This window comes from Schistocerca nitens, chromosome 11, assembly GCF_023898315.1.
Source record: "Schistocerca nitens isolate TAMUIC-IGC-003100 chromosome 11, iqSchNite1.1, whole genome shotgun sequence".
Classification (NCBI taxonomy): domain Eukaryota; kingdom Metazoa; phylum Arthropoda; class Insecta; order Orthoptera; family Acrididae; genus Schistocerca; species Schistocerca nitens.
The window spans coordinates 15,931,417-15,956,699 of record NC_064624.1 but is presented as its reverse complement, the minus strand read 5'-3'; the positions used below and the strand labels follow the sequence as shown (position 1 = coordinate 15,956,699).

Below are 25,283 nucleotides of genomic sequence, written 5' to 3'. Positions count from 1 at the left end.
ACTGTTGTTGTTGTGGTCTTCAGTCCTGAGACTGGTTTGATGCAGCTCTCCATGCTACTCTATCCTGTGCAAGCTGCTTCATCTCCCAGTACCTACTGCAACCTACACACTTCTGAATCTGCTTAATGTATTCATCTCTTGGTCTCCCTATACGATCTTTACCCTCCGCGCTGCCCTCCAATGCTAAATTTGTGATCCCTTGATACCTCAGAACATGCCCTACGAACCGGTCCCTTCTTCTTGTCAAGTTGTGCCACAAACTCCTCCCTTATTCTATTCAATACCTCCTCATTAGTTACGTGATCTACCCATCTAATCTTCAGCATTCTTCTGTAGCACCACATATCGAAAGCTTCTATTCTGTCCTTGTCAAAACTATTTATCGTCCATGTTTCACTTCCATACATGGCTACACTCGATACAAATACTTTCAGAAACGACTACCTGACACTTAAATCTATACTCGATGTTAACGCTTTCCTTGCCATCGCCAGTCTATATATTATATCCTCTCTACTTCGACCATCATCAGTTATTTTGCTCCCCAAATAGCAAAACTCCTTTACTACTTTAAGCGTCTCATTTCCTAATCTAATTCCCTCAGCATCACCCGACTTAATTCGACTACATTCCATGATCCTCGTTTTGCTTTTCTTGATGATGTTCATCTTATACCCTTCTTTCAAGACACTGTTCATTCCGTTCAACTGCTCTTCCAAGTCCTTTGCTGTCTCTGACAGAATTACAATGTCATCGGTGAACCTCAAAGTTTTTATTTCTTCTCCATGGATTTTAATACCTACTCCGAATTTTTCTTTTGTGCCTTTACTGCTTGCTCAATATACAGACTGAATGACATCGGGGAGAGGCTACAACCCTGTCTCACTCCCTTCCCAACTACTTCCCTTTCATGCCCCTCGACTCTTACAACTGCCATCTGGTTTCTCTACAAATTGTAAATAGCCTTTCGCTGCCTGTTTTTTAACCCTGCCACCTTCAGAATTTGAAAGAGAGTATTCCAGTCAACATTGTCAAATCTTTCTCCAAGTCTACAAATGCTAGAAACATAGGTTTGCCTTTCCTTAATCTTTCTTCTAAGATAAGGCGTAAGGTCAGTATTGCCTCACGTGTTCCAACATTTCTAAGGAATCCAAACTGATCTTCCCCGAGGTCTGCTTCTACCAGTTTTTCCATTCGTCTATAAAGAATTCGCGTTAGTGTTTTGCAGCTGTGACTTATTAAACTGATAGTTCGGTAATTTTCACATCTGTCATCACCTGCTTTCTTTGGGATTGGAATTATTATATTCTTCTTGAAGTCTGAGGGTATTTCGCCTCTCTCATACATCTTGCTCACCAGATGGTAGAGTTTTGTCATGACTGGCTCTCCCAAAGCCGTCAGTAGTTCCAATGGAATGTTGTCTACTCCCGGGGCCTTGTTTGAACTCAGGTCTTTCAGTGCTCTGTCAAACTCTTCACGCAGTATCATATCTCCCATTTCATCTTCATCTACATCCTCTTTCATTTCCATAATATTGTCCTCAAGTACACCGCCCTTGTATAGACCCTCTATATACTCCTTCCACCTTTCTGCTTTCCCTTCTTTGCTTAGAACTGCTTCATTTACTGCATTTTGATATTTTCTCCTTTCATCAATTAAATTCAATATTTCTTCCGTTACCCAAGGATTTCTATTAGCCCTCGTCTTTTTACCTACTTGATCGTCTGCCGCCTTCACCACTTCATCCCTCAGAGCTACCCATTCTTCTTCTACTGTATTTCTTTCCCCCATTCCTGTCAATTGTTCCCGTATGCTCTCCCCGAAACACTCTACAACCTGTGGTTCTTTCAGTTTATCCAGGTCCCATCTCCTTAAATTCCCAACTTTTTGCAGTTTATTCAGTTTTAATCTACAGATTGTGGTCAGAGTCCACACCTGGAAATGTCTTACAATTTAAAGCCTGGTTCCTAAATCTCTGTCTTACTAAGTAAAATTGTTTTTGTGTGAAAACTTCTAATGAGAGGATTTATTTTAAAATACTCAGTGAGTATGATTTTTTTAGTTGACGAATGTGATTATAAGGAGAGGACTTTGTTTGAAACATGTTTATTCAGCTGGAGGAAAAGAAAAACATGATTCGTTTTGTCCCACAAAACTGAGATAATTAATTTCTTCAGAGGGTTTTCCACGTTAAAAATTGACATTTGTCTAATACTTTCTCGCCCACTTTGCACATTTAAACGTGATCGTTGGGTATCATAGACGAACTATTTTGGTTTTCAAGTTACCAGAATTAGAAACTTTAGAACATGATGAAATTTGCCGAAACTGGCATCCAGTTTTTTGTTCAGTTTCCTAGCCAAATACAAAGTGTAAGAAGCTGGATGAGGTATGTAATCACAGTCCTTATTTGTTACGGTGGCAGAGCAGTTACCGTTAGTGCATGTACCAGTTTAAATATGTACCAAAAATCTCTTGGAAACAGGTTCAGACTGCTGGATTTATAACACTACCGTCTGCTACTACTGCACCATAACCTCAATGCCAGAAACAGGTTGCAACATAAAACTATTTTGTAAAAGCAATTATGGTACAAAGCAACAGAGCAGTGTTACCCTCTGAGAGGAATTTTGTTATGTTGACCGTGTTGTTCCTAACGGATGTGGCTTATCGAAAATGAAAGTCAGAATTACGTAAATATTGGAATAGTAACAAACAAGATTTTGCCTAGCTATATTGTTTAATGAATAACGAAACTGGTCGCCAGCCTAATTAGGCATGAGAATGATTAACATTCTCGTTCAAGAAAATATTTATTAGTAATTATAACAGACAAACACAACCTAGACTTGGCCACACGCGAGTGCACTGAACTCTGACACACATATGTTTTAAGATTGAAGCTAACAACTGGAGCAGCACTAGCTATTTGTAAAATTATAACATGTACAGAAAAACACTGTCACTTTCAGGACTTATACAAACTGAATGGTCTTTATACTGATAATATGCACACTAAAGAGACAAACACTTAGTACTCATGAACATATAATTTCCTACTATGCAGTTTTCCACTTTTTCTACTTCGAAACACAATGTTAATAAAATTTCAAGAACTGACTCACCTTTCAGAATTTACTGTAGGTATCAATTTGATCATTAGCTAAGCAAAACTTTAGAAGCCTCAGTTTCAAGAACTTTAATTTAACAGTTGGCTACAGTACTTTAAATAGCAGTTTTAATAGGAAAATTATATTCAGCAAGCATCATTAACTCGAACTCACTCTCTTACCACATTGACTTTAACTTTACTCTGTCCAATAGGCATTAATTAGCAAACTGGGTTTTAACGTACTTTCAGTAAGGACACTCGGTAATCACTTTAGTTCAAACGGAGAGGACCCTGAGAGGTGTTATGACGAGGAGAAAAATCAAGGTAGGTACATAAATTCAGATACACATTACCTTATATTTCAGCACAATAACACATCCATTAAGCTGATCCTTCACTGTACATCCTTATAGTATTACGTTGCAATGATTGCGCAATGTGGTGGCATCTGCATGTTGGTAGGTGGAATTATAGGCAGAATTGCTGGACTCTGTCATTTCTTGGTGGCGATGATAGATACAAATTCCAGCTATTTATTCATCCATCCGAGGCCTTGGAAAGAAGCAGGAAAAGCCTCTCTCTGAATCAGCACAACATGCACCTTTATAATGGCAGTGCACGGACTTGCAGCTCGTCTCCGACTGCTGGCTCGTCTCCGACTGACTATCAGTTCCACCTTTTCCACCTAAGCCAACCACAATTCGCGCGCTACATATTTCCGTTCCCGAGGGGAACCACACTACCTCTTACACACAAAATTACTAAGATTCCTAAGTGAGGATCAGCAGTTTACATAACAGCAAACAAACGCATTGAATAACACACAACATTTGCACATATTAACATGTCTACAAAAAATTATTTACACAAAATTACAATTATATACAGTAAGTTTTGTTCCCTCCAAATGGGACAAAGCACTTAAACGAGAGATATGCTACACAGCATACAATCAAATCATGACATCAAAGTTTTAACAAAGAAAGGAGTATACAGTTTTATGTTACCTATTCAAACAAACACATTTATAGAAGCTCAATGATGTAACATTAAATAAAATGAAGGCAAAACAAAATCAGTACAGCATTAGAGCTGTGGTGTTACAGATTGATATTCTTCTCCTCCACGACTTAGCAGCACTGGAGAACGCTTCCAGCAGATACTGAGTTTGTGTGCAAATGCGAAAGTCCATCGAAGTGCAAATCTGCTTCTCATTGCGTCATACACAACATGTAAAACCAGTTCTTGTTGAGTTAACCAGTAAAGTTCCCTCGGGAGGTTCATTCAATGTAAACTGCCAATCTTTTGCTTGCTTCAAATACCGGCATCACTGTACGGAGGCAAAAATGACAAAATACAAACGCTTATTCTACGTAAACGCCGGACATTGTGGATATACACGGATGTCATTTCTTATAAAATCCTAACAAAACATTGCACGCGTTTGGTTGAGGACGCGCCAGAAACGCAGTGCTGCCAGCCAAACTGATATTTTGTCTTCTGCACCTGTGAAAGCGGCGAACTAAAAGACTCACAGTGCAACTCAAACGATTATTCATTGGAGAATGGAATTCTGTTGCATGTAAACAGAACTGTGGACACGTTTGACCTGACCAGATGTAAACACAAAACTATCGCTTTAATATTGTGAATTTCAGAGAAATTGTGTTAACTGTACTACTACATGTGTCATAGCTATTATGCAAATTGTTTAATTGTTAAAATCAGGGCTTGCTTTCAGATATACATGAGAAAAACTTTAGCTGTCAATTCCACTCCACACAGCGCGTAATAAACTCGGCTTACTCCTTCGAATCACGTGACTTACAAGGGAAGGCAGTGCAGTAGGCTGTCAGCTGATGAGTCTGTAGTTTTGCGATGACGTACAAGGTACGTTCTTGTAAGAGAAGTATACTTTGTCATGGATGAACAAATTATTCTGGCAATATTTGCGTCGCTGACGCCAATGTAACTTTCTACGACTCGCAGAATCAGCAATGGCGCCTGCCAACAACGCTTTATAACACAAAAGGGGCTAGTCACCAGATATGTACGTCCTCATAAGAGCTCTCAGAAAAAGAGTTCACATTGAATTAACGCAGGTAATGAAATGAAATGATCGAATGGCATTGTTGGCCGGGAGGCTCCATTCGGAGCAGTTTGGCCGCCATATTGGGAGTCCTCTTTAGTTGACGACACTTCGGCGACTTGGCGAGTAAATGATGATGAAAATGGTGGACACACAACACCCAGTCCCCTGCCGAGAATCGAATCCGGGCCCCCTGCGACGTAGGCGGTAACGCCACCGCTACGCTACGCAGGCGGAGGGCGCAAGTAATAATATTCTGCTCATGGAGTAACACTGTGAGCCAAGGAGTGCCTGGCTCTCTCGCAGCCACTTAGATAATGTTCATGTACTGAAACAGAGGATGACAGACTAAAGGCCGAAACACTAAATGTCTTTCTCCAAAGCTGTTTCACAGAGGAAGACTGCACTGTAGTTACTTCTCTAGATTGTCGCACAGATGACAAAATGGTAGATATCGAAATAGACGACAGAGGGATAGAGAAACAATTAAAATCGCTCAAAAGAGGAAAGGCCGCCGGACCTGATGGGATACCAGTTCGATTTTACACAGAGTACGCGAAGGAACTTGCCCCCCTTCTTGCAGCGGTGTACCGTAGGTCTCTAGAAGAGCGTAGCGTCCCAAAGGATTGGAAAAGGGCACAGGTCATCCCCGTTTTCAAGAAGGGACGTCGAAGAGATGCACAGAGCTATAGACCTATATCTCCAACGTCGATCAGTTGTAGAATTTTGGAACACGTGTTATGTTCGAGTATAATGACTTTTCTGGAGACTAGGAATCAGCATGGGTTTCGAAAAAGACGGTCGTGTGAGACCCAGCTCGCGCTTTTCGTCCACGAGACTCAGAGGGCCATAGACACGGGTTCACAGGTAGATGCCGTGTTTCTTGACTTCCGCAAGGCGTTCGATACAGTTCCCCACAGTCGTTTAATGAACAAAGTAAGAGCATATGGACTATCAGACCAATTGTGTGATTGGATTGAAGAGTTCCTAGATAACAGAACGCAGCATGTCATTCTCAATGGAGAGAAATCTTCCGAAGTGATTTCAGGTGTGCCGCAGCCGAGTGTCGTAGGACCGTTGCTATTCACAATATACATAAATGACCTTGTGGATGACATCGGAAGTTCACTGAGGCTTTTTGCGGATGATGCTGTGGTATATCAAGAGGTTGTAACAATGGAAAATTGTACTGAAATGCAGGAGGATCTGCAGCGAATTGACGCATGGTGCAGGGAATGGCAACTGAATCTTAATGTAGACAAGTGTAATGTGCTGCGAATACACAGAAAGATAGATCCCTTATCATTTAGCTACAAAATAGCAGGTCAGCAACTGCAAGCAGTTAATTCCATAAATTATCTGGGAGTACGCATTAGGAGTGATTTAAAATGGAATGATCATATAAAGTTGATCGTCGGTAAAGCAGATGCCAGACATATTCATTGGAAGAATCCTAAGGAAATGCAATCCGAAAACAAAGGAAATAGGTTACAGTACACTTGTTCGCCCACTGCTTGAATACTGCTCAGCAGTGTGGGATCCGTACCAGATAGGGTTGATACAAGACATAGAGAAGATCCAACGGAGAGCAGCGCGCTTCGTTACAGGATCATTTAGTAATCGCGAAAGCGTTATGGAGATGATAGATAAACTCCAGTGAAAGACTCTGCAGGAGAGACGCTCAGTAGCTCGCTACGGGCTTTTGTTAAAGTTTCGAGAACATACCTTCACTGAAGAGTCAAGCAGTATATTGCTCCCTCCTACGTATATCTCGCGAAGAGACCGTGAGGATAAAATCAGAGAGATTAGAGCCCACACAGAAGCATACCGACAATCCTTCTTTCCACGAACAATACGAGACTGGAATAGAAGGGAGAACCGATAGAGGTACTCAGGGTACCCTCCGCCACACACCGTCAGGTGGCTTGCGGAGTATGGATGTAGATGTAGATGTATGTCTTGAGTCATATTTCTCATGGGTATTAACTGTTACAGTCGCTATTTGCTCAGCGCAACTAAGTAAGTCCTTATTTACAAGATAAATAATTTATGATCACAATACTTGATTCGCAAGACAATAAAATTTACAATGACGATAACCGGTATACTACAGTATCCATTGCTTTATGCTATGCTATGGTGGTGGTGCTTAGCTCTTTTCGATAGTTATTTCTGATTAAAGGTCTTTTGCGGAGTCTGCATATCATATGTCTAATGGCTGCGAGTTCTCGAGAATGTAGGTAGTCACATTTCTTGTGTATTGCTGTTTCTTTTCAAAACATCATTGCAACTGTGATAGTTTTAGATTTTTGATTTTTTAAGTTCAAGATTGTGTATAGTTTCTTTAAAGAGAACTAAATGTTTTGAAGTATCTTTATCTGTTTGTTTAGTCTGTGCACTGTCACAGTATCAGGCATGCTACTGATGTTTCTGCACGAGCAATTTTCCTACACTTGCACATGGTGGGGAGCACATGATGTGCTCCATCTGTATTGTGCCAGTGATGAGACCAGCACGTCTTGGCTTACACTATGTGCACCCGAATTTAAAGTGAAGTGAGCATAACCGGCCAGTGTGGCCGATTGGTTGTAGGCGCTTCAGTCTGCAACCACGTGACCGCTGTGGTCCCAGGTTCGAATCCTGCCTCGGGCATGGATGTTTGTGATGTCCTTAGGTTGGTTAGGTTTAAGTAGTCCTAAGTTGTAGGGGACTGATGACCTCAGATGTTAAGTCCCGTATTTTTCAGAGCCATTTGAACCATTTGAAGCGAGCATACCTCTGATTATAATGCTTGTACTGACATTTCGCTGAAGCCGGCACACGTAAGGTACACTACGTGATCAAAAGTATCCGGACACACGACTGAAAATGACTTCCAAGTTTGTGAAGCCCTCCATCAGTAATGCTGGAATTCAGGTGTAGGTCCGTCCTTAGCCTAAGTGACAGCTTCCACCCCAGCAGGCATACGTTCGATCAGGTGCTGGAAGGTTTCTTTGGGAATGGCAGCCCATTCTTGATGGAGTGCTGCACTGAGGAGAGGTATCGATGTCGGTTGGTGAGGCCTGGCACGAAGTCGGCGTTCCAAAACATCCTAAAGGTCTTATATAGGATTCAGGTCAGGACTCTGTGCAGATCAGTCGATTACGGGGATCTTATTGTTGTGTAACCACTCCGCAACAGGCCGTGCATTATGAACAGGTGCTCGATCGTGTTGAAAGATGCAATCGCCATCCCCGAATTGCTCTTCGACAGTGGGAAGCAAGAAGGTGCTTAAAACATCATTGTAGGTCTGTGCTGTGGTAGTGCCACGCAAAACAACAAGAGGTGCAAGCCCCATCCATGAAAAACAAGACCACACTGTAACACCATTGTCTCCGAATTTTACTGTTGTCACTACACACGCTGGCAGATGACGTTCACCGGGCATTCGCCATACCCGCACCCTAGCAACGGATCGCCACATTGTGTACCGTGATTCGTGACTCCATACAACGTTTTTCCACTGTTCAATCGTCCAATGTTTGCGCTCCTTACACCAAGCGAGGCGTCGTTTGGCATTTACCGGCGTGAAGTGTGGCTTGTGAGCAGCCACTCGACCATAAAATCCAAGTTATTTCACCTCTGGCCAAACTTTCATAGTACATCTACATCTACATCCATACTCCGCAAGCCACCTGACGGTGTGTGGCGGAGGGTACCTTCAGTACCTCTATCGGTTCTCCCTTCTATTCCAGTCTCGTATTGTTCGTGGAAAGAAGGATTGTCGGTATGCCTCTGTGTGGGCTCTAATCTCTCTGATTTTATCCTCATGGTCTCTTCGCGAGATATACGTAGGAGGGAGCAATATACTGCTTGACTCTTCGGTGAAGGTATGTTCTCGAAACTTTGACAAAAGCCCGTACCGAGCTACTGAGCGTCTCTCCTGCAGAGTCTTCCACTGGAGTTTATCTATCATCTCCGTAACGCTTTCGCGATTACTAAATGATCCTGTAACGAAGCGCGCTGCTCTCCGTTGGATCTTCTCTATGTCTTGTATCAACCCTATCTGGTACGGATCCCACACTGCTGAGCAGTATTCAAGCAGTGGGCGAACAAGCGTACTGTAACCTACTTCCTTTGTTTTCGGATTGCATTTCCTTAGGATTCTTCCAATGAATCTCAGTCTGGCATCTGCTTTACCGACGATCAACATTATATGATCATTCCCTTTTAAATCACTCCTAATGCGTACTCCCAGATAATTTATGGTATTAACTGCTTCCAGTTGCTGACCTGCTATTTTGTAGCTAAATGATAAAGGATCTATCTTTCTGTGTATTCGCAGCACATTACACTTGTCTACATTGAGATTCAGTTGCCATTCCCTGCACCATGCGTCAATTCGCTGCAGATCCTCCTGCATTTCAGTACAATTTTCCATTGTTACAACCTCTCGATACACCACAGCATCATCCGCAAAAAGCCTCAGTGAACTTCCGATGTCATCCACCAGGTCATTTATGTATATTGTGAATAGCAACGGGCCTATGACACTCCCCTGCGGCACACCTGAAATCACTCTTACTTCGGAAGACTTCTCTCCATTGAGAATAACATGCTGCGTCCTGTTATCTAGGAACTCCTCAATCCAATCACACAGGTCTGATAGTCCATATGCTCTTACTTTGTTCATTAAACGACTGTGGGGAACTATCGAACGCCTTGCGGAAATCAAGAAACACGGTATCTACCTGTGAACCCGTGTCTATGGCCCTCTGAGTCTCGTGGACGAATAGCGCGAGCTGGGTTTCACATGATCGTCTTTTTCGAAACCCATGCTGATTCCTACAGAGTAGATTTCTAGTCTCCAGAAAAGTCATTATACTCGAACATAATACGTGTTCCAAAATTCTACAACTGATCGACGTTAGAGATATAGGTCTATAGTTCTGCACATCTGTTCGACGTCCCTTCTTGAAAACGGGGATGACCTGTGCTCTTTTCCAATCCTTTGGAACGCTACGCTCTTCTAGAGACCTACGGTACACCGCTGCAAGAAGGGGGGCAAGTTCCTTCGCGTACTCTGAACTGGTATCCCATCAGGTCCAGAGGCCTTTCCTCTTTTGAGCGATTTTAATTGTTTCTCTATCCCTCTGTCGTCTATTTCGATATCTACCATTTTGTCATCTGTGCGACAATCTAGAGGAGGAACTACAGTGCAGTCTTCCTCTGTGAAACAGCTTTGGAAAAAGACATTTAGTATTTCGGCCTTTAGTCTGTCATCCTCTGTTTCAGTACCATTTTGGTCACAGTGTGTCTGGACATTTTGTTTTGATCCACCTACCGCTTTGACATAAGACCAAAATTTCTTAGGATTTTCTGCCAAGTCAGTACATAGAACTGTACTTTCGAATTCATTGAACGCCTCTCGCATAGCCCTCCTCACACTACATTTCGCTTCGCTTAATTTTTGTTTGTCTGCAAGGTTTTGGCTATGTTTATGTTTGCTGTGAAGTTCCCTTTGCTTCCGCAGCAGTTTTCTAACTCGGTTGTTGTACCACGGTGGCTCTTTTCCATCTCTTACGATCTTGCTTGGCACATACTCATCTAACGCATAATGTACGACGGTTTTGAACTTTGTCCACTGATCCTCAACACTATCTGTACTTGAGACAAAACTTTTGTGTTGAGCCAACAGGTACTCTGAAATCTGCTTTTTGTCACTTTTTCTAAACAGAAAAATCTTCCTACCCTTTTTAATGTTCCTATTTACGGCTGAAATCATCGATGCCGTAACCGCTTTATGATCGCTGATTCCCTGTTCTGCGTTAACTGTTTCAAATAGTTCGGGTCTGTTTGTCACCAGAAGGTCGAATATGTTATCGCCACGAGTCGGTTCTCTGTTTAACTGCTCAAGGTAGTTTTCAGACAAAGCACTTAAAAAAATTTCACTGAATTCTTTGTCCCTGCCACCCGTTATAAACGTTTGAGTCTCCCAGTCTATATCCGGCAAATTAAAATCTCCACCCAGAACTATAACGTGGTGGGGAAATCTACTCGAAATATTTTCCAAATTATCCTTCAGGTGCTCAGCCACAACAGCTGCTGAGCCAGGGGGCCTATAGAGACATCCAATTACCATGTCTGAGCCTGCTTTAACCGTGACCTTCACCCAAATCATTTCACATTTCGGATCTCCGTCAATTTCCTTCGATACTATTGCACTTCTTATCGCTATAAACACGCCTCCCCCTTCACTGTTCAGCCTGTCTCTGCGGTATACATTCCAATCCGAGTTTAGGATTTCATTACTGTTTACGTCTGGTTTCAGCCAACTTTCTGTCCCTAGTACTATATGGGCGTTGTGACCGTTTATTAATGAGAGTAGTTCTGGGACCTTTCTATAGACGCTCCTGCAGTTTACTATTAGCAAATTAATATTGTTATTCCCTGTTGCATTTTGCCTACTCCTACCTTGTCGAGTCTCAGGAGGCGTCTTGTCGGGCCTAGGGAGGGGATTCTCTAACCTAAAAAACCCCCATGTGCACTCCACACGTACTCCGCTACCCTTGCAGCCGCTTCCGGCGTGTAGTGCACGCCTGACCTATTCAGGGGGACCCTACATTTCTCCACCCGATAGCGGAGGTCGAGAAATTTGCACCCCAGATCTCCGCAGAATCGTCTGAGCCTCTGGTTTAAGCCTTCCACTCGGCTCCAAACCAGAGGACCGCGATCGGTTCTGGGAACGATACTACAAATAGTTAGCTCTGATTCCACCCCGCTAGCGAGGCTTTCCGCCTTCACCAACTCCGCCAACCGCCTGTACGAACTGAGGATGACCTCTGAACCCAGACGGCAGGAGTCATTGGTGCCGACATGAGCAACAATTTGCAGTCGGGTGCACCCAGTGCTCTCTATCGCCGCCGGTAGGGCCTCCTCCACATCTCGGATGAGACCCCCCGGCAAGCAGACAGAGTGAACACTGGCCTTCTTTCCCGACCTTCCCGCTATTTCCCTAAGGGGCTCCATCACCCGCCTAACGTTGGAGCTCCCAATAACTAATAAACCCCTCCCCCCGTGTGCCTGCTCGGACCTTGCTGAAGGAGCGGCCACATGTCCACTCACAGGCTGAGCGGGCGATGCCACACGGCCAGCCTCCACATTGACCCTCCGCCTCGTGCGCCGCGAACCTGCAGTGGACCCTGATGCAGTTTGGAATTCCTGTGTGATTATCCGGATAGACGTCTGCCTATTACACATTACGACATTCTACGACTGTCAGCGGTCTCTGTCAGTCAACAGACGAGGTCGGCCTGTACGCTTTTGTGCTGTACGTGTCCCTTCACGTTTCCACTTCACTATCACATTGGAAACAGTGAACCTAGGGATGTTTAGGAGTGTGGAAATCTCGCGCACAGACGTGTCACACAAGTGACACCTGAACACCTAACCACATTCGAAGTCCGTGAGTCCGTAGAGCGCCCCATTCTGCTCTCTTACAATGCCTAGTGACTACTGAGGTCGCCGATATGGAGTACCCGGCAGTAGGTGGCAGCACAATGCACCTAATATGAAAAACGTACGTTTTTGGGGGTGACCTGTTACTTTTGATCACATCCTGTATATTCCGCTCGCTGATACCCTTAAGGGGCTACTGCACTTCAACTTACATTGCATGCACTAATATTTACCTGATGGTAGCGCAAATACATAATCCTATCATTGTTTGCACAATACAGGGCGAGTCAAAAGTACTTGGACACCTCCATAAGTTGGAAGATTGAAGGGAAGATTTAAATGTGATGATGTTAACATAGGTTTGACGTGGGGCCGCAATGTTTGGAGTGAATGTCATTCATGGCCGCCATCTTGAAATTCGCCATTTTGGATTCAAGTCTATATTTTTTTTTAAATGGGAAGGGGGGTGTGTGACACTTCAAATAACACTCGTTTCAGCTCTGGAATTTAGTGGTGTAATTTGTTTTTGTCTACCTTGAACAGTTTAGAGGTTATTAATGTTGAAAGTTGGGAAAGTACCTTCATACCGAATGCTACAACACATGGTCGACGTGTTGTCCATCCCGTGCAATGCACAACTGTAATCGCCGCAACCACATTAATAATTCCTAAACTGTACAAGATAGGCAAAAACAAATTACACCACTCAATTCCAGAGCTCAAGCGAGTGTTACTTGATGTGTCATACACCCCTCTTACTCACTTAAAAAAATGACTTGAATCCAAAATGGCGGATTTCAAGATGGCGGCCATGTATGACATTCACTCCAAAAGTTGCGGCCCCACGTCAAACCAATGTTCCCATCATCACATTTCAATTTTCCCTTTAATCTTCCAACTTATGAATGTGTCCAAGGGTTGGGTTGGGTTGGGTTGTTTTGGGGGAAGGAGACCAGACAGCGAGGTCATTGGTCTCATCGGGTTAGGGAAGGACAGGGAAGGAAGTCGGCCGTGCCCTTTCAGAGAAACCATCCCGGCAATTGCCTGGAGCGATTTAGGCAAATCACGGAAAACCTAGATCAGGATGGCCGCACGCAGATCGAACCGTCGTCCTCCTGAATGCGAAAGGTGTCCAAAGACTTTTGACTCGCCCTGTATTATGAAAACGGAAGTTGGCACTCACCATATAGTGGAGATGCTGAGTTGCAGATAGGCATGCCAAAAAGTGTCACAAATAAAGCTGTCGTGAAAACTAGATGACACACGAGCATGCACACACACACTCGTGCAAACACAACTTTCACATCTGGCTGCAGTCTCGGGTAACTGAAGCCAAACTGTGAGCAGCAGTACCAGAACATGATTGAAGTGGCGACTGAGTGTGGGTGACGAGGTGGCTGGGTCTGGGAGGGGGGGACAGTAGGGTAGTGACGATTGAGTGGGGGGTGATGAGGTGGCTGGATCATGGAGGGGGGGATAGTAGGGTAGTGATGACTGAGTGGGGGGTGTGGAGGTAGCTGGGAGGGGGGGATAGCAGGGTAGTGACAACTGAGTGGGGGTGAGGTGGCTGGGCCAGGGAGGGGGGGGGGTATAATAGGGTAGTGACGATGAGTTGGGGGCGAGGAGGTGGCTGGGTCAGGGAGGGGGGGGATAGTAGGATAGTGACGACTGAGTGCTGAGATTGTCACCCAGGTCATTGATATAGATCAGGAACAGCAGAGGTCCCAGGACGCTTCCCTGGGGAACACCTGATACCACTTCAGTTTCACTCGATGATTTGCCGTCTATTGCTACGAACTGCGACCTTCCTGACAGGAAATCACGAACCCAGTCGCACAACTGTCCAGTCGCGGGCCGGATGCGAGGGATGTCCGGCCAGCTAACGTGAGCAGGTTTCGGCCCGCGGGCCGTAGTTTGGAGACCCCTGCTGTACAGCATCACTGAGAAAATTCCACCGCTGATATGCTGCGTATTTTTCAGGCTCGACCTGAATGGCGGATACGAAGCGTGAGGAAGGCAGCTTTGCAAGTGACATGCTGGCGCTGATGGAGTCCGGGGATGGCGCTGACGTGACGCTGGTGGTCGGCGACTCGGAGTTGGCGGCCCACAGTCTGATTCTGGCAGCGAGGAGCCCAGTCTTTGCCGCGATGTTGCGGAGTGACATGCGCGAAGCCCTCAGCCGGCGCGTGGAGATAACCGACATGCAGGAAGCTGTGGTGCGCCAGATGGTGCTGTTCATGTACACGGAGACAGTGCCACAGCTGGGGAGCATGGCGGCCGAGCTGTTGGAGGCCGCCGAGAAGTACAACCTGCCGCTGCTGAGGAAGAGGTGCGAGGAGCAGCTGGCGCGGGACATCACCGTGGACAACGCCGCCGCCACCGCCGCCCTCGCCGTTCTCCACCGCTGTCCGGGATTGAAGACCACCGCTGTGAAGTTTGTGGCCAGCCGCCCTGCGGTGATGGCCACCACTGGCTGGACGCAGCTGCTGAGGGGGAACGCAGACGTCGCAGCGGAGATCTGCGGCCAGTTGGCGGAGCTTCTGCCGCCAGCTCCACTGGGAATCAGGTTGGGATAACGTGTGTGTGTGTTTGTGTTTGAAAGCTCCGCATACTACAATGAATTGGTCTCAGTACAACGCCAAACAGGTCTTCAGAAACTGTGATTGCATGCTTCATGTAGAAAGGTCCCAATCTACAGGGTGGTTGGGTTGGGTTGGGTTGTTTGGGGGAACAGGCCAAACAGCGAGGTCATCGGTCTCATCGGATTAGGGAAGGATGGGGAAGTAAGTCGGCCGTACCCGTTCAAAGGAACCATCCCGGCATTTGCCTGGAGAGATTTAAGGGAAATCACGGCAAACCTAAATCAGGATGTCCGGACGCGGGATTGAACCGTCGTCCTCCTACAGGGTGGCGCACGAAATGTGTTATCAATTGTTTCTTTCACAATTTACGACACACATTAGATATCCCGCTGGGATCTCTACAGCAGTACCAGCAGAGCTTGGAAAAAGAAATGAGTTCCTTGTTTATACAGGGTGTTGCAAAAAGGTACAGCCAAACTTTCAGGAAACATTCCTCACACACAAATAAAGAAAAGATGTTATGTGGACATGTGTCCGGAAACGCTTAAGTTCCATGTTAGAGCTCATTTTAGTTTGGTCAGTATGTACTGTACTTCCTCGATTCACCGCCAGTTGGCCCAGTTGAAGGAAGGTAATGTTGACTTTAGTGCTTGTGTTGACATGCGACTCATTCCTCTACAGTACTAGCATCAAGCAGATCAGTACGTAGCATCAACAAGTTACTGTTCATCACGAACGTGGTTTTGCAGTCAGTGCAATGTTTACAAATGCGGAGTTGGCAGATGCCCATTTGATGTATGGATTAGCACGGGGCAATAGCCGTGGCGCGGTACGTTTGCATCGAGACAGATTTCCAGAACGAAGGTGTGCCGTCAGGAAGACGTTCGAAGCAAGTGATCGGCGTCTTAGGGAGCACGGAACATACCAGCCTGTGACTCGCGACTGGGGAAGACCTAGAACGACGAGGACACCTGCAATGGAAGAGGCAATTCTTCGTGCAGTTGACGATAACCCTAATGTCACCGTCAGAGAAGTTGCTGCTGTACAAGGTAACGTTGACCACGTCACTGTACGGAGAGTGCTACGGGAGAACCAGTTGTTTCCGTACCATGTACAGCGTGTGCAGTCACTATCAGCAGCTGATTGGCCTCTACGGGTACACTTCTGCGAATGGTTCGTCCAACAATGTGTGAATTCTCATTTCAGTGCAAATGTTCTCTTTACGGATGAGGCTTCATTCCAACGTGATCAAATTGTAAATTTTCACAATCGACATGTGTTGGCTGACGAGAATCCGCACGCAATTGTGCAATCACGTCATCAACACAGATTTTCTGTGAACGTTTGGGCAGGCATTGTTGGTGATGTCTCGATTGGGCCCCATGTTCTTCCACCTACGCTCAATGGAGCACGTTATCACGATTTCATACGGGATACTCTACCTGTGCTGCTAGAACATGTGCCTTTACAAGTACGACACAACATGTGGTTCATGCACGATGGAGCTCCTGCACATTTCAATCGAAGTGTTCGTACGCTTCTCAACAACAGATTCGGTGACCGATGGATTGGTAGAGGCGGACCAATTCCGTGGCCTCCACGCTCTCCTGACCTCAACCCTCTCGACTTTCATTTATGGGGGCATTTGAAAGCTCTTGTCTACGCAACCGCGGTACCAAATGTAGAGACTCTTCGTGCTCGTATTGTGGACGGCTGTGATACAATACGCCATTCTCCAGGGCTGCATCAGCGCATCAGGGATTCCGTGCGATGGAGGGTGGATGCACGTATCCTCACTAACGGAGGACATTTTGAACATTTCCTGTAACAAAGTGTTTGAAGTCACGCTGGTACGTTCTATTGCCGTGTGTTTCCATTCCATGATTAATGTGATTTGAAGAGAAGTATTAAAATGAGCTCGAACATGGAAAGTAAGTGTATCTGGACACATGTCCACATATTTTCTTTCTTTGTGTGTGAGGAATGTTTACTGAAAGTTTGGCCGTACCTTTTTGTAAAACCCTGTATAAATGATATGCCCTCTAGTATTATGGGTAACTCTAAAATATTTCTGTTTGCTGATGACACTAGCTTGGTAGTAATGGATGTTGTGTGCAACACTGACTCGGTTTCAAATAGTGCAGTACATGACCTCAGTTCATGGCTTGTAGAAAATAAACTAACGTTAGATCACAGTAAGACTCAGTTTTTAACAGTTTCTGACACACAACTCAACAAAACTTAACGTTTTAAACTCACAGAGCGGGCATATGATTAGTGAAACTGAACAGTTCAAATTTCTAGGTCTTCAGATAGATAGTAAGCTGTCGTGGAAAGTCCACGTTCAGGATCATGTTCAAAAACTTAATACTGCCATTTTTACTATTCGAACGGTATCAAAAGTGAGTGATAGTTCGACACGTAAATTAGTCTACTTTGCTTATTTTCATTCACTTATGTCGTATGGTATTATGTTTTGGGGTAACTGTTCCCATTCTAGAAGGATATTTTTGGCTCAGAAACGGGCGGTTCGGGCAATAAGTGGTGTGAGTTCACGAACCTCTTGTCGACCTCTGTTCACGAGTCTGGGTATTTTGACACTGGCCTCTCAATATGTATATTCCTCATTGTCATTTCTTGTTACCAATATTAGTTTATTCCCAAAAATAAGCAGCTTTCATTCGGTTAATACTCTGCAGAAATCAAACCTCCATCGGGATCGGACCTCCCTAACTCTTGTGCAAAAAGGTATGCAGTATACTGCTGCATCCGTTTTCAATAAGCTGCCACTCGAATTCAAAAATCTTAGCAGTAATCCACGCGCTTTCAAATCGAAACTGAAGAGTTTCCTCATGGGTCACTCCTTCTATTCTGTCGAGGAGTTCCTTGAAAAATTAAGCTGATTCTTTTGTATTGCTGATAGCGTTTACTTAAACGCATGGAAAGACTTTTTGTCAGGTTCATGAACATTTATTTTTATGTGTTATTACTTTTATGTTGTAAGTTCATGTACTGACACGTTCCATGACCTTGAAAATTTGGTCCTACGGAACGTGACGTGTAAATAATTAAAAAAAATGACGTGTAATTCACGATACTGCCGCTAGGAGACTAGTAAGCAGCAATGGCTGACAATGGAAGACTTAAGACACAGCAACGATCGGCAATTGTGTTACTTTTTCGTAAAATGAAAAGCCCTGTTGTGACTCAGAGGCGTTTTCGACAACAGTTTAACACACGATGGGTCCCTTGCAAGAAGACGATCCACAGTTTGTACGATAAATTTGTACAGGATGGAACAGTATTGGAAGCGAAGAGACCTCGGCCTAAGCCGGTTTGTTCGCCGGACAATATTGAAGTGGTACGAGTTGCTGAACAGACAAGTCCCGGGAAATCGTGTAGAAAGGCAGCAGTGGGAATATCCAGACGCTCCGTTCAACGCATCCTTAAAAGTGACCTCCGTATGTACCCGTACAAGATGACCTGTGCACAGAAGCTCACTGAAGAACACGAGCAGCAGAGACTACTGTTTGCTCAGTGGGCGGAGGATAGGGAAGAAACTCTCAACAACGTTTGGTTTTCAGACGAGGCGCATTTTCATTTAGGCGGTGTGGTTAAAAAACAAAATGTACGATTTTGGGGCACTGAAAACCCACAAGTGCTTCATGAACGACAGCATTATGCTCCGAGGATTACAGTGTGGGCAGCAATTTCCAGTCACGGACCCTTTTTCTTTGAAGAAACTGTGAACAGCGAGCGTTATTTGAGCATGTTCCGCAATAGCTCCATTCCACAGCTTCTTGCTACTGCCTTGCCCTTCAACACGCTGTGGTTCGTGCAAGATGGAGCAAGGCCACATACTGCAAACTCTGTGTTGGAGTTTTTACACGAGCACTTCGACGTGCGGATCATCCACTCAGGTTTCCAGGTCGTTTCAGTGACGGAAAAAATTGGCCCCCCAATACCCCAGACCTCAATGAAATGCTTCAAATGGCTCTGAGCACTATGGGACTCAACTTCTGAGGTCATTAGTCCCCTAGAACTTAGAATTAGTTAAACTTAACTAACCTAACGACATCACACACATCCATGCCCGAGGCAGGATTCGAACCTGCGACCGTAACGGTCTCGCGGTTCCAGACTGTAGCGCCTAGAACCGCACGGCCACTTCCGCCGGCAGACCTCAATCGATGTGAGTTTTTTCTTTGGGGGTACCTAAAGGAAAAAAATTTCCCGAAACGTCCACATGATTTAATAGAGCTCAGAAGACTTATTCTTCAAGCTTGCAGTGAAATTACGGAAGACATGTGCCGTAGGGTAATCACTAACTTCAGTGTTCGTTTGAAGCAAGTTAGGAAACGAAATGGTGGACATATTCAGCATGTGCTGAGTTTGAACAAATCTCCATGGACGGCTCTTCACTGTAGTATATGTTCCTTTCAGATTGTATTGACAATAAAGTTTGTATTCAAAAACCAAATGGTAACACATTTCGTGCGCCACCCTGTATGTGGCAATGTGGAACTGACTAGTGTACAACCTCGTCAATTAATTTTGCTCACCTGACTAGCCATCAGGAACAGCTACTGTACACCCTTATGTGAGGGGTAGTCACTGAGCTCTAATAATCGCCTCTAAAGAGAAAAATTATGTAATTAATTTTTTGGTTGTTTGCACGTGTGCGCGCGCACTCCCCTGACTTAAGCCCTCGCGAGTTCAGATCGATTTCTAAACTGAAGGAAACACTTCACAGCATCCGCTTCAGAACTGCTACAAATTCGTCCGGAAATAGACCGCGCCGCTCGAACTGTCAACACAACTGGCACTGCTAAGAGTATCCTACGACTTCCACATAGCTGGCAACGGGTTATACACAATGCTGGTGACTACTTTGAAGGTCGATAAAACCTTGAAAACGTATCAGTTTTGTGCGAGGTGCAAATAAATAGTTGCCACTATTAAAAGTTCCAACCCTCGTACATTAACTCGCATTCTGATTCTCCACGAACCTTTCCTTCCAGTACCAGTCAGCCATCGAGCTGTCAGTTGTCACCAAGCCCATCATTTTAGTTCATCATCTGGGGCTGTCCTTCATTGACAAAAATGGGAGTCATCTGTGCATGACCTCTGAACATCATAACCGCTTGAAGTGGTGATGGGTCAACCGAATGGTTTTAAAAAGGGATTGGCCAGTCAGTTGTTCTTCGTACAGAAGGTTTTCCATTTGAATGAAGCAACCAAATAAAACTTATCTCTGTGCCCACATCAGCTATAGGAATGCTTGTCACCCATTTCTGGGTTTGAGTGGTTTCATTTAATGTCAAACAATCAATTGACACAAGCGTTTGAGTAGACACATTCACGTAACAGGTTTGAGTATTTTCACTTGTGTAGTTCTTTAGCCTTTTTGGTTGTTCATGAGCTATTACTGGCTGCCAACTTTCTTAGACACAAATAACGTATCTTCTTTGGTTGCCCTTTTCTTGGAATAACGTATCCTATTTCAAAGAGAAAATAAAAAATATATATTTCTAAAAACGAAGTATTATCCAAATTTATATATTTATTTAATTTTTCTTACTTCTGGTATTAAATATCAATACTTGGTAGGTTTTAAAAGTTTAATACCTGGGGCTACATTTTAAATTAATGTTTAAACAAATGAAACATTTTTTATCTATAGTAATTGAATTTCTGCCGCCCCCCTCCCTCCCTCCCTCCCTCCCTCTCTCTCTCTCTCTCTCTCTCTCTCTCTCTCTCTCTCTCTCTCTCTCTCTCTCTCTCTCTCTCTACTGATTTTCACCCGTCACAGATAATTCTCTTTCGGTAAATTCTGGGATGACATAATTTGTTTAATTGCGCTTTTCAAGCTTAGTCACTTGCTGGAAGCACTTTTTCGCAAGAAATATTTGTCGTTATTTGTTAATTTTCTTTGAAGTTCTTTAATTGATACAGTTTTAGGATATGAATCACGTTTGCAGTACTGTATACCATACTGAATTTATTTTGAGGATTCTTTATTATCCAATCATATGCTTTCTTCTGTTCACATGCTACTGAGCAATACAGCATTCTGATCCAGTCGCAAAGTTCACGATTAAGTAAACGCTTATTTCTAAACATCGACAAAAAACTGAACAAATTGCTACTTATTTCCCCCCATTAAAAAGTAAATATAAAAAAGACAATAGCAGTGACAGGAGTTAAAGCAGATTACAGCCGATTACAATAGTTTAACAGTGCCAAAACGAGCGAAACTTTCTGCTCAAAGTGAATGTGGCAAGGGTCAGGTGATTCCAGTTGTCTCTTCCAGTCAATAGTACCTCTTCATGGCTGTGAAATGTTATACCTGCTACTTTTCAGGGAGTGTAAAATGCAGGCATGTTGTGTGCCTGGGTATAATATAACTTTCAGCACATTATATTTGTCTTCCATATGTATATAGCTAAATAATTTCGTGCTAGATACAAATGAATTTTAATAAATGGACATTATCACACCTTTTCAACAAACAGAATGCCATCGGTCACGAAAATATGGCGATATTCTTTCCTTCTTCCAGTATCCCAAATGCAACTTTCATGCTCAAATTTCTACTGCCAGGAATACATCAGCTTAATTAGTTATGTGTTAACTGCAGCTGGAGGAACTTAATCCGTAGCACTATATTAATCAGTTGTAAATCATGACAAGACCGGTTTCTCCCACAACAATGAATAGATAGTTTAGTGAACTAAAATACTAAAGTGTGGTTGTTTGAGTTGAAACGAACGAATCAGTCTATATTTGGTAGCTCGCATAAACTGGTTTCACGTAAAATAATGAATGAATAAGTGAACCAATACGTAAAACAACTAAATGAGTCGATTGTCTTCCAGCAACCAACTGAATCGACAGTCTTCATTCGGTTGTTCCTATCACTAGTTTCTAGCTGCATCAAACGAGTCTACAGTCCGAAGACGACGACGATAACAAGTGTATGTCACAACTGTAAACATGATTTGAAATCACTGGACTGAAGAAATAGAATTTTTTCGCTAGTCATGCCATGCAAGTACTTACACTGGAATCTTGGGGGGGGGGGGGGGGGGGGGACACGATTTTATAAAACATATTTCTGCCGAAGTTGATAGAAGACACAGCTGTAGTTCACAATGTTACGAAATACGTTACATACACTCGAAAACATTTGAAAATTCTGTAAAATATATTTTTTACCGGGTAAATATGAAATAAAATTAGGGAGTAATTGTTTCTGAATGAGGATACCCGTGCTACAAATTTGCAGGAAGCGTAAGTTAGAATTGGCGATATGGTACAAATTCTTCACCGATTAACAATTGTTCAAAAACTCGCGATATCACAGTATGCACAAAGCTGGACACAATCAGTGAAGGATTATGGGAAAACTAGAAGAACCATAAAATACTGTAAGGCAGAATTTCAAATTGAACTTATCTGACGCATGCAGTCTCACTAAAAGTGAAATTCGGTTATCTGCTAGTGTGTGTATATAAATGTGGGAAATACAGACTTTTTACTCACAAAGAGAGGCCACGATATTGCGATCACAGCTTTACTTCAACATTGTACACCTTTAGTATGTCTGTAAAACATGTATCTGTGTGTAGGACTGACACTAACGTGCTAAAAATGATCGCTGTAGCGTCGGTATATCACGGACAAAAACGAGAATCATAGGAAAACAACAAGGCACGTTTTATGTGGGGTAAGGGGTTAGTGTTGGAGCCTCATATGACAAATGTGTATGAAGTGAGTGTTGACTTAATTTGTAGTCTAGATTTTTTGTCACTGGTCACATTATTTAATTTTTGACATTTGAGAGATAATAATTTTTAAAAAAACCACGTGTATTTGCATGAAGTTTTAGTGAATTTCATGTTATTTGACTACTTACTATTTTAATGAAATTAAGTTATTATTTATAACTATCCACAAGTAAACGAAGAAATGCATAGAATTCTGCTGAAAATATATGCCTATCGTGATTTTCAAAATCCCTTATACACGCAATGTGGTAAGGTACCCGGGACTACTCTGCACTTTTTTGATGCTTCGAGCTGCAGACACACAGCCAGACTCCATTTGGCAGTTAACCTGCGTAGTGGTGAGACGTTGCTTTTGCAGCGAGAACAATTAGTGTAGGTGCAAATCTTTTGAATATCGCAGAATTTACAGTCGTACTACAAAAGTGAAGCTCGAGTCGGACTCGAACCATCGAACCTAATACACGTTCGTGTTACCCCAGATCACGTAAGAAACAGATTGACCGTCCTTAGGGCGAAAGAGGCAACCGTCTGTCAACAGACGTCGCAGGCGACGCTCCAATGCTAACTGACCTGTCCATGTCACGGAATTGGCAACGCTGTATCTTCGGTGACGTGAATGACGCTGATCTGCGTTCGGCTAGAGCTCTGCGCGCGAAATGCATTCGTCACACTGCTGACTGTAGACCATGATCGGCTGTGGTTTTTCCCGAGTTTTCAATCTAAGAATGTAGACTAGCTCCTGTAATTCTACAAACCAAGTTTATTTCGCTCCCTGCCCACCCACAAACTCCTCTTCCTCCACACCCTCCGTCAGCACCGCGTGGATGCCTTCGTCCTAAATGAAACCTTCCTTCAACCCCGTATCTCCGTCTCCACGGCTCCTTACACCCTACACCGCACCGATAACCCGTACCCTTTGGTGCGTGGCGGAGTTGCTATAGGCCACCTCAAGCACCTCCCTGTCCAGCCCCAACCTCTCCTTATCAATCCTGCCGAGCATCTCACCCTCAGCCTCTTGTTCCCCACCCTTACCATCACCTGTGCCACCATTTATGTCAGCCCTCGCACCCCCATCCCGTACCGTTTCCTGGCCCACATTGACCGCACCTTCTCCACCTACGTGATTGCCGCCGACCTCAATATCCACAGCCGTGATCCTGCCAACCTCCAGAGGTGGCATCAGTTTCTCACCACTCTCCAGGGAGACCTGGTTCCCCTGCCTCAACACACCCGACCCGAATCCAACACCACTCCTGATGTGGTCCTTGCCTCTCCCAACCTCCTTGGGCGCATCACCGCAGATGTCCTTGACCTCATTGGCAGTGACCATGCTCCTGTTCTCCTCACTATCTCTAATGGTCGCCATCCCCGCAACGCTCCTCGCCCTGATGTCCCTCCTAAACTTGTCCATGATTACTCCCGTGCCAACTGGGATGCCTACCAGGACTCCATTCACACCCAGGTTGATGGCCACGACCTTACCCTCCATTCTCCTGATGACATCTCTCACACTGCTGCCTTCCTGCACCAGACCTTGTCTGACGCCGTCGCCACCCGTATCCCCACCAAAGCCATCCACCCTCACCGCCCCACCCTGCCTCCACAGGCCGTCCTTCTCCTTCGAGAGTCCCGCCACCTCTACCGCTCTTTTCTCCGCACTCGTGACCGGGATACGCTTACCCGCCACCGGCAAGTACAACGACACATCCGCAACCTGCTTGTTGTGAAGAAACGCCATGCCTGGCGCCGGACATGTACACAACTCAACACCACACTCCCCATAAACTCTTCCAAGTATTGGTCTGCTTTCCACCGCCTTACTGGGAACCGCCCCACCCCCCAGTACCCTCTCCTCCTTAATGACCGTCCCTTTCCTGACAACCTCAGTAAGGCCAACCACTTTGCCTCCTACCTCTGATGTTTTTTCCTTCCCAGATGATCCCCACTTTGATTATTCCCTCTTCCCTGATGTCATGGACCGTACGAATACCTCTGTTCCTCCCCTTGCTCCTAGCTTCCAGTACTTGGGCCACACCCCACCATCTGCACTTAACACTCCCATCGCTACACAGGACATCAGCCTCACACTCCGCACTAAACACAACACTGCTCCCGGCCACGACTGCATTACCTACCGCCACCTCAAACACTGCCCTCCCTCCTTCCTTTCCATCCTTGCCACCCTCTACAATGTCATCCTTGCCACTGGCTTCTATCCTCACCTGTGGAAAACCTCCCGTATCCTGATGTTCTCCAAACCCAACAAGCCTCCA

The 25,283-nt window shown here is 44.6% G+C and overlaps 1 protein-coding gene across 1 annotated transcript in view; it reads left to right on the top strand.

Annotated features, from left to right (window-relative positions):
* LOC126213164 (speckle-type POZ protein-like) overlaps positions 1-25,283 on the top strand; it is a 79,112-nt gene that overhangs the window by 48,556 nt on the left and 5,273 nt on the right. The window contains exon 2 of the mRNA XM_049940786.1: positions 14,619-15,204. Coding sequence (XP_049796743.1) covers positions 14,630-15,204 — 575 coding nt within the window. The 5' untranslated portion in view covers positions 14,619-14,629. The remainder of the gene's footprint in view (positions 1-14,618; positions 15,205-25,283) is intronic.